This window comes from Morchella importuna, assembly GCF_003444635.1.
Source record: "Morchella importuna strain M04M26 chromosome Unknown Morimp01GS010, whole genome shotgun sequence".
In the NCBI taxonomy this organism is placed as follows: domain Eukaryota; kingdom Fungi; phylum Ascomycota; class Pezizomycetes; order Pezizales; family Morchellaceae; genus Morchella; species Morchella importuna.
In genome coordinates, this window is record NW_025763407.1 from 70,337 (window position 1) to 85,362 (window position 15,026).

The 15,026-nt window shown below is 46.2% G+C and overlaps 5 protein-coding genes across 5 annotated transcripts; 1 reads left to right on the forward strand and 4 right to left on the reverse strand.

Moving 5' to 3' along the window:
* Positions 1-1,784: 1,784 nt before the first annotated feature.
* LAJ45_04119 (uncharacterized protein) lies at positions 1,785-3,189 on the forward strand (the record flags this gene model as incomplete). The annotated part of the gene is made up of 6 exons (XM_046113700.1): positions 1,785-1,900; positions 1,967-1,992; positions 2,093-2,472; positions 2,536-2,952; positions 3,007-3,099; positions 3,169-3,189. 6 exons carry the CDS (start codon positions 1,785-1,787, stop codon positions 3,187-3,189), a joined length of 1,053 nt encoding a protein of 350 aa, XP_045972802.1.
* A 1,256-nt stretch (positions 3,190-4,445) lies between these two features.
* LAJ45_04120 (uncharacterized protein) lies at positions 4,446-6,053 on the reverse strand (the record flags this gene model as incomplete). Its single annotated transcript, XM_046113701.1, has 1 exon — positions 4,446-6,053. One exon carries the CDS (start codon positions 6,051-6,053, stop codon positions 4,446-4,448), a length of 1,608 nt encoding a protein of 535 aa, XP_045972803.1.
* An 83-nt stretch (positions 6,054-6,136) lies between these two features.
* Positions 6,137-9,436, reverse strand: LAJ45_04121 (uncharacterized protein; the record flags this gene model as incomplete). The annotated part of the gene is made up of 3 exons (XM_046113702.1): positions 6,137-8,862; positions 8,949-8,976; positions 9,125-9,436. 3 exons carry the CDS (start codon positions 9,434-9,436, stop codon positions 6,137-6,139), a joined length of 3,066 nt encoding a protein of 1,021 aa, XP_045972804.1.
* Positions 9,437-9,511: 75 nt separating this feature from the next.
* On the reverse strand, positions 9,512-9,928 carry LAJ45_04122 (uncharacterized protein; the record flags this gene model as incomplete). Its single annotated transcript, XM_046113703.1, has 1 exon — positions 9,512-9,928. The coding sequence occupies one exon, from the start codon at positions 9,926-9,928 to the stop codon at positions 9,512-9,514; it is 417 nt and encodes a 138-aa protein (XP_045972805.1).
* A 1,099-nt stretch (positions 9,929-11,027) lies between these two features.
* Positions 11,028-12,789, reverse strand: LAJ45_04123 (uncharacterized protein; the record flags this gene model as incomplete). Its single annotated transcript, XM_046113704.1, has 7 exons — positions 11,028-11,101; positions 11,172-11,358; positions 11,419-11,455; positions 11,655-11,703; positions 11,757-11,781; positions 11,894-12,134; positions 12,215-12,789. 7 exons carry the CDS (start codon positions 12,787-12,789, stop codon positions 11,028-11,030), a joined length of 1,188 nt encoding a protein of 395 aa, XP_045972806.1.
* Between the last annotated feature and the right edge of the window lie 2,237 nt (positions 12,790-15,026).

Consider the following 15,026-nt stretch of genomic DNA (forward strand, 5'->3'; position numbering starts at 1 on the left):
GTACCTAGTGACAAACATTTCCTAGCGCCAAACCCCTGATGTGCTCCCTGGGATATCGTACTGTCCTGGGGTTATTCTAAAGCGGTGTCAGGCGTCACGGGCACCTGAAGTTGACAGGAAATTCTTCAAATAGGCAGTAAATCGAGGTCGGAGGAGGCATCCTAGTAGGCAGCAAATCTACCAATAGTATGTAAGGCGACGTCCTGGAAGGCGTTTGTAGGCTGACCGTATTACGACTCGTCTGTACGTGGTGAAACGAATCAAAGGAGGATATTGTTTTGACCATCGGTGACTACTGCTATTTATACGTGTGCCGGGACATATTTCACATCCAGTGTGGTCCATGAGGGCGCTCCAGGCGAGGTTTCAAATCACCCTAAAGGTACGTCGTCCTCGTTTATTCTCGTCCTAGTCTGGTTCTAGTTTATCCAGGAAGTCGGTTCACTCAGGAAGTCCCATGAGTGGCTGATTTATCCAGGATTTCTTGGCTATTACGGAACATAACTCCTCCAGGTGGTATCAATGGTGGGCCGCCACGTCCAGGAGAGAGGTTCTTCTGAGGTATTTAAAGTCTTAAAGCCTAAAATGCCCTGGAGGAAGATAATTGCACTGCCCCTATACTCTCTGTATTAACCAGTTGCTAGTTGACTTGTAGTACCCTCCATTTTTGCCGTTTTACTAACCAGGAAGCCCGAGATGTGGGGATTGATACAAGTTGATGGAAATTGACTTAAGGCGGTCTTGGTTACGAGCACTTCATGAGTGAGCTAAGTGCTTCCTGAAGAGACTGGTGACGTTGCGGTATATATTGTACTTCCTGAGTAAACGGCTCACTCATGAAATTCCTGAGTGAACCGACTTCCTGAGTAAACCAGTACTACAGCGTCCCAGGAGGCGTCAGAACAAGCGCCAGAATTTGTGGTAAAGTCAGTGATTTGAGAATGTAATACGAGTCCACTAAGAGGTAGGATGTCGACGCTTGAGTTTGCCAAAGTACTGGCAACAGAGTAGCGAGCTTGGTGGGTGCGGGGTAGATAGTCATAAATCGGAACATGACGTCAACCAGCCCTCAAAAGGTGAATGGAGGCTATGGTAGGTCTGTAAAGGGTCTAGTGTACCTTAAGCCCTCCTGGAGAAATGTCAAAGTGTCCGAAAGAGGCGTAGTGTATACCTGAAGACCATGTAAGAGAAGGTAGAGTCGGTGTCGGAAACATGAGGTCTACTATCAAAAAAGGACCCTTGACCTTTGGGTAGATATAGGTGTATCAGCCCAATGGGAGAATGAACATCAACCGTGTTCAAAAGATCACAGCTACCATACGGTTACAAGTAGTTTTATTATACCAATTCGCACTAACCGTGTGTCTCTCCGATGGTTTGGGTTAGGGTTTCGCAGTGGTGCTTAAATTAGAATGTCACGTGACTCAGGCGGTTACTTAGCAGCCTTAACCCCGCCTTAACCCATCAGTTTACCGTTACCCTTTAACCATCGGTCTCTACCTAGAGTAGTTATACTGAGATACTGAAATAATCGAATGTCCAAGATATTTCAGCGTCTCCGCAGAACTCGACACCTTGTGTCTGTGAATCAATGGAGGTGTCCTCCCCGCAGTTACCTACACCATAGCACACCACAACTATTCAAAGCTGGAAGCAATGAACCGCTACCTTCTATGAATTTCTCCGAATATTTACGCCGCTTAAGAACGGGAAATCCCCTGCAAAAAACCCCCTCCCAGCTAGGAAAGCACTCCAACTCCCCAACCCACGCCGCCAGCAAAATCATGCCGCAGAAAGCCTCTCCACTGCCCAGAATATTTGGAGCCACGTTGTGGCTTTATGTGCAGGGCCATAGCAAAACAATTAGCATTGCCTTCGTGAGCATTGCAGGACTGACGAGGTGGGTTTCTGTTTTGGGAATCGTCGAGGGGATTGAGTATTAATTCAAGTTTATCTTGGGACTCAGCGCCTTCTGCTTTGGATACCATTTAAGTAACTCATCCCGAACTTATTACAGTGTTACAAATGCCCCTAGCCTGCCCCTCACAAGCTCCTATGTAGGTTAGTTCTCTAAGATAAGCTGACCACATAGGCGATGGCTACCACCGAAAGCGCCTTCAAGAGCTACAAGAATTATACGAAGAGACAGCGGTGCCCCTTCTGCTAATGCATGATGCTGCTTGTCAGAAGGAAAATATGATGGACTTACCATGGCTCGATATCGCGCGCATTCTACGGGCATCACCGCCGCAGTTTGCTTTTCGAATGCAATCCTCCACCTATGCAGACTTGACACCAGACACAGTAGACACAATGTTCGACCGTTTGTTGTTCCTCTTTTTGGCCACAGCATGGATTTCGTGGTTTGTGAAAGAGAATTCGTACCTGAAGTTTGACTACACCTTTCTTCGGTTGAGCTATGGATATTTCCAGGACCACCTTCTTCCAGGGTTCATTCGCTGTAAATCAAAGGTATATCACCTTTATACAAGGGCCGTCCCTTGTATAACGCTGATGTTTTATTCTTTGTGCCAGATGCTTTGGACTGGAGTGCTGTTTCTTCACCGCGCAGTGCTATACCTGTCCCTCACGCTATGCGGCACGTGGGTACAGGGGATAGCTCATAGGCACCCCCAATCAGCTGCCACACATGACCTCAGTCAGGCAGCGGAGGATGCGTCAGCTTTCCTTACTATATTCAGCAGAACGAGGCTTGGCGACAATGAAAGATTCGGGAGAGAACATCAGGAGCTGGTCGGCAACGCACTGACCGTCATACTAGAAATCCAGCGAGATTTACGACTTAGGGACGCTGTGGCCGGCCGAGAGGAAGGCGCTTGGCCCTGGCCTGAGGGTCTGACTGGGTTGACTGTAAATGCGGAGTGTCTAATCTGTTATAGTGAGATTGTAAATATAGTGCTCTTGCCTTGTGGACATCTGATTCTATGCGAAGTATGGCCTTATATTCTTCCAAAGCGCGATCCTATTACTCATTGAAGTGAGTAGAGCTGTTGCGATACCCTAGGGATTCGCGAGAGCGCCATATTCGGAAACAGTTTAGTGAAATGCCCATTATGTCGGAGTGTCATATATAGTAGGGTGAGTCTTCCGCGGGCTTGCTTTTTGTACTTATTCTTAGAGCTTTGCTGAAGTGAGTTGATGAGACAGGTGAAAGTATTTCGGGGATAATTAGCCGACCGTGAGTTTTGAGTTACAGTTATAACTACCCCAGTGGTTATGAGAATGCGGTAGGTTTAACGAAAAGCAATTCCAAACTTTGTACCAGAGATATTTGAAGCCACACAGCATACTCCAAGATTTCACTACACAAATTGCACGATCCAAATACCCCTTGTAATGGTGTTGGAAATAAATGGTAATACGGAATAATAAATAATAAATAATCCGGAAGAACTTGGCTTTCTTGCTTGATTTGCTTATGTGACCATCCCTTCGTCTGTCAGTTAATTGCTGCCACCACAAGAAAAAGCAAATCTGTGTGGCTTTCCTAACAATCTTGTTATCTTCCCTTATCAAATAACAGATCTCCCATACAAGTTTAATCCCTCTATAATAATGTAGCAGCTTTAAGAGACGAAGGGATAATACCTTGGGCATATAAAGCCCTTATTTATACAAGAATATTGTGCCTAGAACAGTCTATATATGACTGCATATTGACATATATGGTGACGCTCATATGATTAGGACATTGCTCCTAGGCTCGCAACATAATTCCAACAAATGCCAAGCCTTGGCTTCCGAGTGATGGCCTATGATTTCCCACACGATGCTTGACATTACGAGTGATGGTCGATGACGCACCCCGCGTCCGCAGTGCTGCTGGTCAAACATCGGGTATCAGTATTGTATATACAATCAAGCAGAAGATATCCCTCTTGGCTACATGTATCTGGGGGCGGGAAAAAACGAATAAACCCTTCAGGCGTTCCATGTAAGGAATTCGAAGATATCGGAGTATCTCTCATGCAAACACACCACCACGTCTCCACTGCCCCCCCCCCCAGGGTCCAGCCCTCATCCCCACCACCGACCCCACGCCTAGCCAATACGTGCTACCGCCGCCACCGCCGCCGCCCACCGCGGCCCAGCTTGCAATATATCGAACTATGCGGTTTGGGCTATATAGTATCTACCCCTTACCTAGCTAACCGTTACAGCTAGTATTCGCGCGAGGTCAAGGATAGCACGACAGATTTGGCAAGAAGGTTGTTTCTAAACACCTAGCTACTACTCAGGCCCTAAGAAGTAACCAACTGAATCAGATTGCAGTCAATTCCAAACACACATTTTTACACAAGCAAGATACAAAATTAGCCATACAACAGTGTGTTTTAGCTAACATTCTATAACTCATAATATATACATGTATGTATAGTACGACAGGTTTTAGAACTACTATATACTGTGACTCAAGAACCAAACTATCTGTCCACTTCCTTCCCTTTTTTCGACATACGGAATTTTTGCTTCATGTACCAACGTTTCAACCAATCCTTTATAATCTCATCTCCCGCCTGGTTGCTACTAAACCTGCCTTGTAACCGTTCCGGATCCCTTCCATCCGTTTCATTTATTACAATCATCTCCTGCAGATCTACGAAACCCTCTCTTCTAGCCTGAGCTGTACTCCCCTCTCCTATACTACTCCTTCCCTCCATTACATCCCTCGTCGTAGCGAATTGTCTTGGATATTTCACCTTTGCCTCATGTTTCAACCTCCCACCATCCTTACGAACCGAATTCCTATGATAACTGAGAATGCGTGCTGTTGAATTAAAACGACGCTCCGACGCTAGATCAACAGGTGATTTTCCCTCAGCGTCTACCGAATCAGCATCGGCACCAGCATCTAGGAGACACTGAACAATGACATTATGTCCCTCAGCGGCTGCCTTATGGAGTGCGGTGTATTTCCGTTCGTCACGTCTGTGAACATCCGCACCTGCTTCAAGAAGGTAATAGCAATAACGCAAATAGCCCTTCTCGGCGGCCTCTTGAAGTGAGGCGGATAATATATCTTTCGTTGCAGATGTATCGGCGGTAGCCAAGAATTCATAGAGCTCGTCATAACGCATTTGTGCTGCGCAGCCTGGCACAGTCGTTCCGTCGTTTGCCTGACTGTTGAAATCAGCCCCGACATACAAGAGATTCCTGCAGATATCCCAAGAACCGTTCATTGCTGCCTGGTGAAATACAGTGTATCCCAGGTTGTCAGTTGCACGAAAATCTGCTCCGGCACTTAACAGGTATTGCACAACAGCAGTATGACCTTTGCGTACTGCATAACTGAGGGCGGTGAGTTCATTAATATCTTGTGCCTCGAGATCTGCGCCTAACATCAGGAACCCTTTACAAATATTCAAAGTGCCATGATCTGCGGCGTGATGGAGAATTGTAACCCGATATTGATCAACATGATTAATATCGGCTCTAGCATTTAAGAGAGTGGTGGTAACATTGAACTGGCCCTTTTGGGCTGCGTGGTGGTGGGGGGTAGATCCGTTGTAAGCATTGCTATTGGGATTCGCACCATATTCCAGAAGCACGTTGCAAAGGTTGGCATGACCATTTCCCGCCGCACAGTGAAGAGGAGTAAGACCATTTTGCGCCTGAGTATTTACATCCACTCCCGCATGCAGGATCATCAGGCATATATCCGCACTGCCATTTTGAGCTGCACAGTGAAGCGCAGTGAATCCTAAACTTTCGTTATCGCGAGCATTGGCTCCGGTATCTAGAAGATATTTGCAAATATTCACAAAGCCATGCCTAGCTGCTATGTGAAGGGGAGTGGATCCTGTCTGGTCACGCCATCTGACTTCAGCCCCGTGGTCTACAAGATAACGACACAGCACTTCAGAGCCATTGTGTACTGCACAGTGAAGCGCGCTAGTGCCGGACCCAGCACTTGGATACATATTCACCCCCCTATCTAGGAGCGTGCTGCAGATAGGCATATACCCGCTTAAGGCTGCACAGTGAAGGGGGGTGAGTCCCCTCGGATCTCCTGCACTGTCATCCGCTGCCATGTCCAGTAGCTGGCGACATATACCTACACGACCATTGTAGGCTGCATAATGAAGAGGGGTGAGTCGGTCATAGGTCTCTCTATTCACACCCCCCCTGCGCCCATGAGAGTAACACATATGTTCACATGGCCATTTTGCGCTGCATAATGAAGAGCGGTGATTTCCCCATCAGCGTTCGCGTTGACGTCCGACCCTGCGACCAGTAGCCTGGCACATATATCTGCAGAGCCATTATACGCTGCATAGTGAAGAGGGATGTGTCGATCATCGGTCCCTCTATTGACATCCGCCCCTGCGCCAATGAGAGTACCACATATTTCCTCATGGCTGTTTTGCGCTGCATAATGAAGAGCGGTGAGTCCGTGAGTAGGAGTCTTTGCGTTTACATCCGCTCCCGCGGCCAGTAGGGTGGCACATATTTCCGCGTGGCCATTCCGGGCTGCAAGGTGAAGAACACCTACATTTATATTGCCCACCCCCGAGGCCAGAAGATCACAGGTATCCACATGCCCATTTTGGGCTGCGTAATGAAGAGCGATGAATCCCTTACAATCCTGCGTGTTTAAGTCCGCCCCGGCGATCAAGAGAGTTCGACATATTTCCAAGTTACCATCTTGTGCGGCATAGTGAAGTGCGGTGAGTCCATCGCTATCTTGGTACCCCACATAGGCTCCCTGGTTTAAAAGGTTTAAGCAACGACCTGAATCCCCAAGGCGAGCTGCCCGGTGTAGCTGCGCACATATTCCGGACTTATCTTGGTAGATCCGGTCTGCGTGCACTCCTGTAACCATAACCACGGAATCAGGAATATGTCGCGGGTCGGCCAGCGGCTCCAAGCGGGGTACACCTGTATTATATCCATCCCACTCCATGTAGTCTTCTGCTACGGGGTGGATCTGACTGACGCCGTCAGGTTCATCTTGGTTTTCTTGAACCGTTACGCGCCCACCACCCCCAAACGCCAAATTGCCATGCAAAGGATCATCTCCAACCTCCGTGCTTTCTGATTGATCTGTTACCTCCCACCATAAATCATCGACAGACTGATCCTCTCGAACGTCGTGGGACGAAATCCTTTCACTCTCCTCCCCATATGATTGAGTAATGATTTCCTGGTGAAGGTTCATATAATACTCTATGCCAGTCAGGTTACGCGTAGCCGGTACCCACTGAACCTCATCCAAAATTAAGGGAATCGATCGATCGCCTACGAAAGGAAGATTGTAGTCATCTATCATGTGTCCATTGCCATTCCGAGTGGCTAATTGAGCCAGAGCGGAGTCCTCCTCGCCCTGATGGTGTATACATGCTCCCCGGTCCACGAGTAAGCGACAAATGTCATCATGGCCATTCTGAGTGGCATGGTGAAGGGCACCCTTCCCGGTATGGTCGTGCGATTCGATAGAGGCCCCTCGGTCTAGGAGCGCACGGCAGACATCTATATGGCCATTATGAGCCGCCCATTGAAGTGCATCCTTTCCAGTTCGATCAACAATGTTGACGTTGGCACCATGATCCAAAATCAGGCGGCAAACATTATCATGTCCATTTTGGGCCGCCGAGTGCAGTGCATTGGTTCCTACGTTGTCAAAAGCTTCAATATTGACCCCATTAAGACGAAGAAATATTACACAGAGCCGCTCCTGGCCATTTTGAGCCGCTAAATGAAGTGCAGTTTTCCCAGTTGGATCAAGAACTCCAACGCTCGCTCCAAGCCTTAAGAGCGCCTGACAGACAGCTTCATGCTCATTTTGAGCGGCATGATGGAGGGCACAATATTCGTATTGACTGCGAACATCAACCTCGACTCCGTGCGCTACCAAATATTCTACGACGGTGTCGTGTCCATAGAGGGCTGCAACATGTAGAGCATTGAGGCCAGATTGAAAGGTCTCTGTGCGAAAATCACCAACAGCCGAAAATAGCGAGCTCAAATCCTCTTTTCCTTCGGGTTCTTGGTTGCTAAACCCGACATCAACGAGATAATTATAAGCTGCCACCTGTCCGTACAAGAGTGCGACATGAATAGCGCTGTATCCATAACGATTGTGTGATTTGATAGATGCCCCTTGCCTTATAAGATGCTGAACTACCACACTGTTTCCACCGATCGCGGCCAAATGTAATGGTCTCAATCCGCAGGCATCGGCGCCTTCGATGTCCGCACCATGCTGAAGCAGAAATTCAACGATGCTTTCATGACCAGCCTGAGCTGCCACGTGTAGTGCAGTTGTACACAACCAGGTTTCGGCATTGACTGATGCGCCGCGGTGTACTAATAATTTTATAGCATTACCTTGTCCTTTCGTAGCTGCGAGGTGTAGGGCCGTCATTCCCGACCTATCCTTAGTGTGCAAGGACGCGCCACCATCCAGTAATACGTTCACGACTGAGCAGTGACCCTCTCGAGCGGCCAGGTGCAAGGGAGTCTGATCTTTGAGGTTCCTGCACTCAATTTCCGCCGGGACACTAATCAAAATTCCAACGGCTGTAGCATATCCAATCTCTGCACCAAGTAGCAGCAAATCGTTGAGGTCCCTTAAGTGTTTAGGGGTAGCCGCAAGGCCGGTAAATCGTACAAAAAACATATTTGTGATTGAAAGCGGATTATTCCGAAGAGCGGCGAGAAAATCTTCCCATCTATTCAAACTTTCACGAGGGATGGATCCTTGGTTATGGGCTAAGTACCCCAGCGAAAACCTTAAGAAAGCTCTTTCGTTTAGGTACTTGAGGAAATCTCCGCCATGCGCCGAGACCCACAGCATGTCCTCAGTAAAAGACATACCCTTGGTTATTTCTTCATGAAGAACTTCAATAAAGCGAATGCATGTTAATATAATCATCGCCGAAGCATCTTGAGAGCTAGCGGTATAAAAGGACGAGTTCATCACACACTCAGCTGGCTTTTCAAAGAACTCCCGTACTGTTTGGTGCATAATCTATGCGATGGTAATCGTATTGTTTACTGCAAAACGCGATGAATGAGAGAACGAACTAGCAGCAAAGGATTATTCGGGGTGTTAACACTTACACTATATGATGTCGATAAATCCTCCAGCACAATGGGTTACCCTTTTTAAAATGTCAGGCGATTGATCTAATTCTTGCCAGTTGCGGAAGTCGGGCTCGGGGTCCTGTCCCAGACCAGGTATCGCAAGTGCGTTATGTAACTCATTAAGCTCCACATGACCACGGTGAGAAAGTAAACAAAATTGTAGAATTCGCTTTCCATCTCTCCTATCTCTCATACTGTGATTGTCATCTTCCAATCCTTTCAGTATGAGCTCATAGAAATCTTCGAGACTTTTAGGAAGGCTTTTCAGGAACATCAGTAATTCCCTCGGTGTTGAGACGATTCTAGCATATTTTTCCAGTTCTTTCATGATCAAATGTACCCACAAAAATACTCCATGTGAATGATTCAAGATGTGGTCCTCTATCTTTGCCTTAATGGTCTTCTAGTTTGCAAATTCTGGTTGCTCGAGGCAAAAGTGCATGTATTTTGAGATATCGCCCTCGGTGTAATTCTGAAGGACTATACGCCTTCCAGTGTAGTGTTGATCTTGGAATTCATTAATTGGCCGACTGCTGATGATCAACTTGATCACACAGCCTGCATCATTTTCTAACACGCCCGATATGTCGAGTAGGAATTTAACGATTTCGTGACGTTGGTCAAAATGGGACTCGTCGATAGCGTCCACAATAAAGTAGAGCGTCCGTTGGAGAGGGTGCTTTTTACATGCCCTCAGTATCGCCTTAAGATTCTCCAAAGACCAAGCGGCCCCCGTGTTAGACTCGCGATACCTTCGTTGGAAATGAACGAAAAATGTTTCATCCTGCTTCAGAACTTGGTACAACAAACTTCGAAGCATGTTTTCATGGGTTCGCCCTGGATTTTCGCGGGCGTTATAGAAGAAAGAACTGATGATCGCGTTCACAGGACGGATTGAGATTGTCCTTTAAATACCGAAGTTATGTGCTTTTTCCGCTGCCTGGCTTACCTTCTATGAGTAGTAAGCCTGGATCCTTAGGCCCAAGAGAGGTCCATGAAAGATAATCCTCATTCTCCCACAACCAGGGGAATATTCTCTCGTGGTGGGCGGAAATAGTCTCATACCGCGAGGTTGGTACATGGAGCATTTTTAGACAATCTGCTTCGCATTAGCTGATGTGAATGCACCTAGAATAAGCTTTTCTGTAAACCTTGTCTTTCTTTATCATAGTGAATATACTCCTCCCATGGACGGCTTATCTCAAGATCATAAATGGCCGGTAGATTTGTAAGGAGTACCTTGACCGTCAAGTAATCTCCTTGCAGGAACTCCCCCAACCGACGTATACTGGTTATAATTTCAAGACACTCGGTTCGAGGTTGTTTGTCGAAATCAAGAACCAGCGTCAGGTTGCACTTTTCACTTTTTGAAGTCTCTTGATAAAGGTCACTATTCTGAGAGGTGCCCGGCAGCTTTCGAAGGACTACTCCCATTGCTTCCCATGGGGCCGAAAGAGAAGAAATGCGCAAGATTCTTCGAAGGGTTAGATTGCCATCTGATCTCACTCGAGACCAGGAGGTTGTGTCCATGTAGGATATAATTGTTCGAACAGCTCAAAGAGAGACTGTTGGTGCTCCTTCGAAGAACCGCTGACGATCTGTCTAAATAATGTCCATAAAACACGGGCATTGTTACCACCAGCATCTGTCGAGGGTAAACACGAAAGGGTTCGGTAGAAGAAGCATAGCAGCAAGTCAATCCCTGTCCAATTCTTCATATGAATCCGTGCATAATGAGATGCAATGTAACTTAATCGAGAATGCCCATTGGCAATTAGAAGCCGGTAACCCCCCCCCCCCCTACCTAGATCATCTTATTTAGTCAAGATGATTGAAGAACCAAAAACCATCTTTAGATGTCTCCGGATCATTATTCATTAGGCGGGGCTCTTTGGGCTCAGACACGTGTTGGGATTGATCTAAAAGTCTTCGTCGACATCTACACTCGCTAACTTCCCGAGGAGACTGATGATGATATCCGTATCTGATTTTGCTATTGGAAAATCAGTCACTTCATGCATGAGGTTCAACGATGGCATATGTATTCTTTTGAAATTACACACCAAGGCAAGCCTTCACCCCCGTAACAACAGTCTGAAACGATTTATCTTGCGCTGTAGCAAATTTTACCATGTCTGTATGAGTGGATATGATGGGAAAGCAGTCTTCTCCCGGGAGATAGAGCTGTGCTGAGAATGGTTTCACCACTTGTACAGGGCCCCCAATTCTATCAAATCGCCCGGTTTCCAACTGCTAATATCAGAATTTGATGGTCCCCAAAATAAGGTTTAAATCAGTGAGTACTCCTACCCTTTTGACTGAATTTGTCGGTTCGGTTTCATAGAAACTGATAATTTTCCCTTTGAATGCGTTCCAGACCCCAGTCAGAGACTCTTTTTGATTCTCCAGAAATTCCGATCCCTCTTTTAACTAGGCAAGCAAGTCCCGGACTTTGGTGTTATCTAACTCGTCATCCACTATCTTGCTAAGCTCCAATGTCAGAAGTCCTTGGTGAGGTGTGCCAAACAGGAAGATAGCACGAATACAGTCGCGAAGCGAATGTTGCCGTGAATTTCGACTCCATTCCACCAGTATCTGATGATTAACAAATTAGACATTGACTTATTGAAATAAGAAGGAACTCCGACCTGAATTACTAAAAGTCCCCCCATGCTATGTCCGATAAATATAATTGGTCGATCCTGTAAATTCGACGGGCATAGGTATTGGATAGAGGGCAGTATTTGAGGTTTAATGGGGGCAATGGAAGGGGCATAGGTCATACTGAGCAATCGCGTCTAGAATTACGGAGAGATTGCGTAAAGTTACGCCTGTAATCTGTCATTCTTGCCCTGTTCGGATTGAGTAGACAGCTGTCATATCCATATGTCATTATTCGGGCATTTGGGAATTTCTCTGGTAGAAAGTCGCGTATCCACATTGGGCGGTGGATGGGACGATCGGTGGAGGCTCGACTTCTCCAAGATTCAAAAGCATGGCCTCCGAGGCCTGTAATAGCAATTATACTAACCGCCGAACCAATGTCAGCACTTGAAACGTCTTTACGTATGAATACAATCGATACAGGTAGAATGGGTTTACCCACTCTGCGACAATTGGCTTTTCGGGCTTGTTCATTGGCGTCAAATCGTAAAAGTGTTTGTCGATAGTAAGCTGAGATCTTTTTCCATCTTCTGTAATACTTATGTGCTTCACATCATTTGGCCCGGAGAACGTCAAGTAATCAGTACAGAAATCTAAGTTTAGTAATGCACATTGTGAAGAGTCAGAACAGTCTGGAAAAGGTCCGGACAGTTCGGCGTTCTCCGTTTCGACAATGGGGTCGATATCTCTCAACGCCTGCTTGACATTTTCACTACTCCACCCCAAAGGAATACCAGATATGCGAAAGCACATAGGGCCATTAAGCGGTCGATGGATAGTAGAATGGGATGGTGAATGTTGATCTCCTTGTGTTGATGTGGATTGCACAGCTGGAACAAGCACCAAGCTCTGCTCAAGCGCAGTACTCAGTTCAGAGCTGGTGTTTGGCGGGGCTTCGGGGGCCTCGAAGCTTCTCTGTACCTTCTGTTGAAGCCGAGCACGCCTAGTCAAGATGTACGAGAGGATAGAGACACCTAGTATAAGGAATATAGCATTAGCTGGCGGTGAGTAGGTCATGGTTGTTAGGGATAGTCTTTCGTTATTCTCGAACGGGGGTGATCAATAAACAACCACAAAGTCTCAAGCTAAGTTATTCGCAGGCCTGTGCAGTTCTCGTACTAATGCTGATCCGGCCACGGTCTATTGGTTATTAAAGGCTGTAACTCAGTTAACGCGGTGCTATTACCTCGGACAGTCCACTGTTGCGACGGACTGCATGGACTGCATGGACTGCATAACAGCCAAAAGAGGTTTAGCCTAAAATATGATTATCAGTATAAGAGATGTAGAATTATAGACTCCGACGAGTTTTAACAACAATCACTTTAAACTTGAAAATATCAATCGTACAGGTTTATTTTTTTAGTACCAAAATGTCTTTGATAGAAAACAACTCGCAAACGGGGGCTAGTTCAGTCTACGAACAATCTATAGCTGATACAGCACAATCCGCCTGGGTGAATTTGTCCATCCCAATGAGGGACGCGTCTCTAACGTGGGACAAATCCCAGCAGTTTTTCTACCCAAAGTCAAACAACGAACTAGCTGGGTTTGGAAACATGGTTTACTATTTCAGGGACCTGATAAGAACAGAATTCTTAGAGACCAGTGGCGATGCAAGTTATGTATGACTCGCATACAGACCCCACTCAACCAAGATCAGCAAATGAAGTTGCTAAACAAAATCATGTATTAGGTCCGAATCCTGAAACAGCAGAACACTATTCGGATACAACAACCAAAAATGCAATAAATCATTTAGTGAAAATACATTATTTCCACCAGAACGGTGAACCTCAATCAGATTCGGCAATTTTGGGTTCTAGTTCCTTTATACCTACACCAAGTGTCCCATCACAAGGATTTTGTTCAACAGTGACGCGTTCAAGCAATTATATATACATTAGATTTGATGACCGACCAAGGGAGGACAACTCTCACTTTAAGGTTATACTGGCCAGTAGGATATGTGTTGGGCGGTGTATGCCTTTGCCTAGTCTGATGCTCATTCCCGAAACAACCACCAATTGCTCTAGTGTGTTCTGACTGTCTGTCTGAAGTTAAGTACTATTATCACATGTTTAGCTGCTCAACGCAAATTGACAGGGCTTGACAGTGGCGTGCAACAATACAGAGACTTGAGGGGTGTAGTTATTTTTGAACTCGGACGTTTATAGCTTGAATGCTCGGAAACGGGGCGTAAAATACTGGCAGCAGAAGATATTATATCAAAACTGAAGCTTATCCAGAGCAGAAGCCGGCTTTGAAATAAAAAAGTTTGAATCTGATTACAATTGCACGGAGTGGCGGTGATCTTTCATGCAAATTAACCTTGTCTCCACCATTTGTATATATCCCCTGGCTCTTTTCGTGGTAAACGAGTAGAAGTATGGGAGCAGTCCTATTGGCTTGCCCAGCCATATAAACCCTGTTTTTAGACCCCTGTTTCTCAACCTGTCGGTGTAACATCTAAAACACTCTATCATCCTGGTCTCAGCTGTATTGTAGTTAACCTTTTGACGGCATGCGCACCCCAAAGCATCTTTGAAAAGCTCAGGCTCAGCCCAGATAGATAAGTATACATTAGCTTGCCAGTTAGCTGGGCTCTCTCGTGGTTCCAGTGAAAAATATCCAATATTTTTGAGGATTAGTACTTTGAGTCTTTCTTACCGCCTATTTTTATTTAAATCACGCTGCTGAGCTATCCGTATTTCCGACTAGCTATATCCCGCTTTTCATTCGATCAGAACAAACAATTCATAATGTCCACTCTACATGCGTTAGCTCCTTGGCCCGCATGGCCTCACAATTACTCTGAGAGGGAAATCTTGAGCATTAGGCTACATAGTTGTATCCTTTAAAATAAACAATATTTTGATCGTTGCTCCAAGGTGCTGGCTAAAAGTCTCTATGCAAACACATTGCAATGCAGCAAATCGTCACCTGAAACTTGAACCGAATTACGTGGCTCAACAGGTCGCCAAACGCTCACAACACGCGACAGTGGTAAATTCTTGCCGCACGCCGCATAGAGTTCGTGGTGCCGGGGTGAGCTCGGCAGTGCTTGGTGACCATCTCTTTTTTCTCATAGAGAATGTTGTTTGGTTTTATATCCTGGACTGTATGTACCTGATTTCTCTTTGCGATCTCCCGTTATCGTAGGTGCAGGATATGTTGGCACTCCAGTTCTAAACTACAGGTAATATTTCCCCCCCCCAAATTTACTACATGTTCACCCCCAGTTTCCAAGTTAT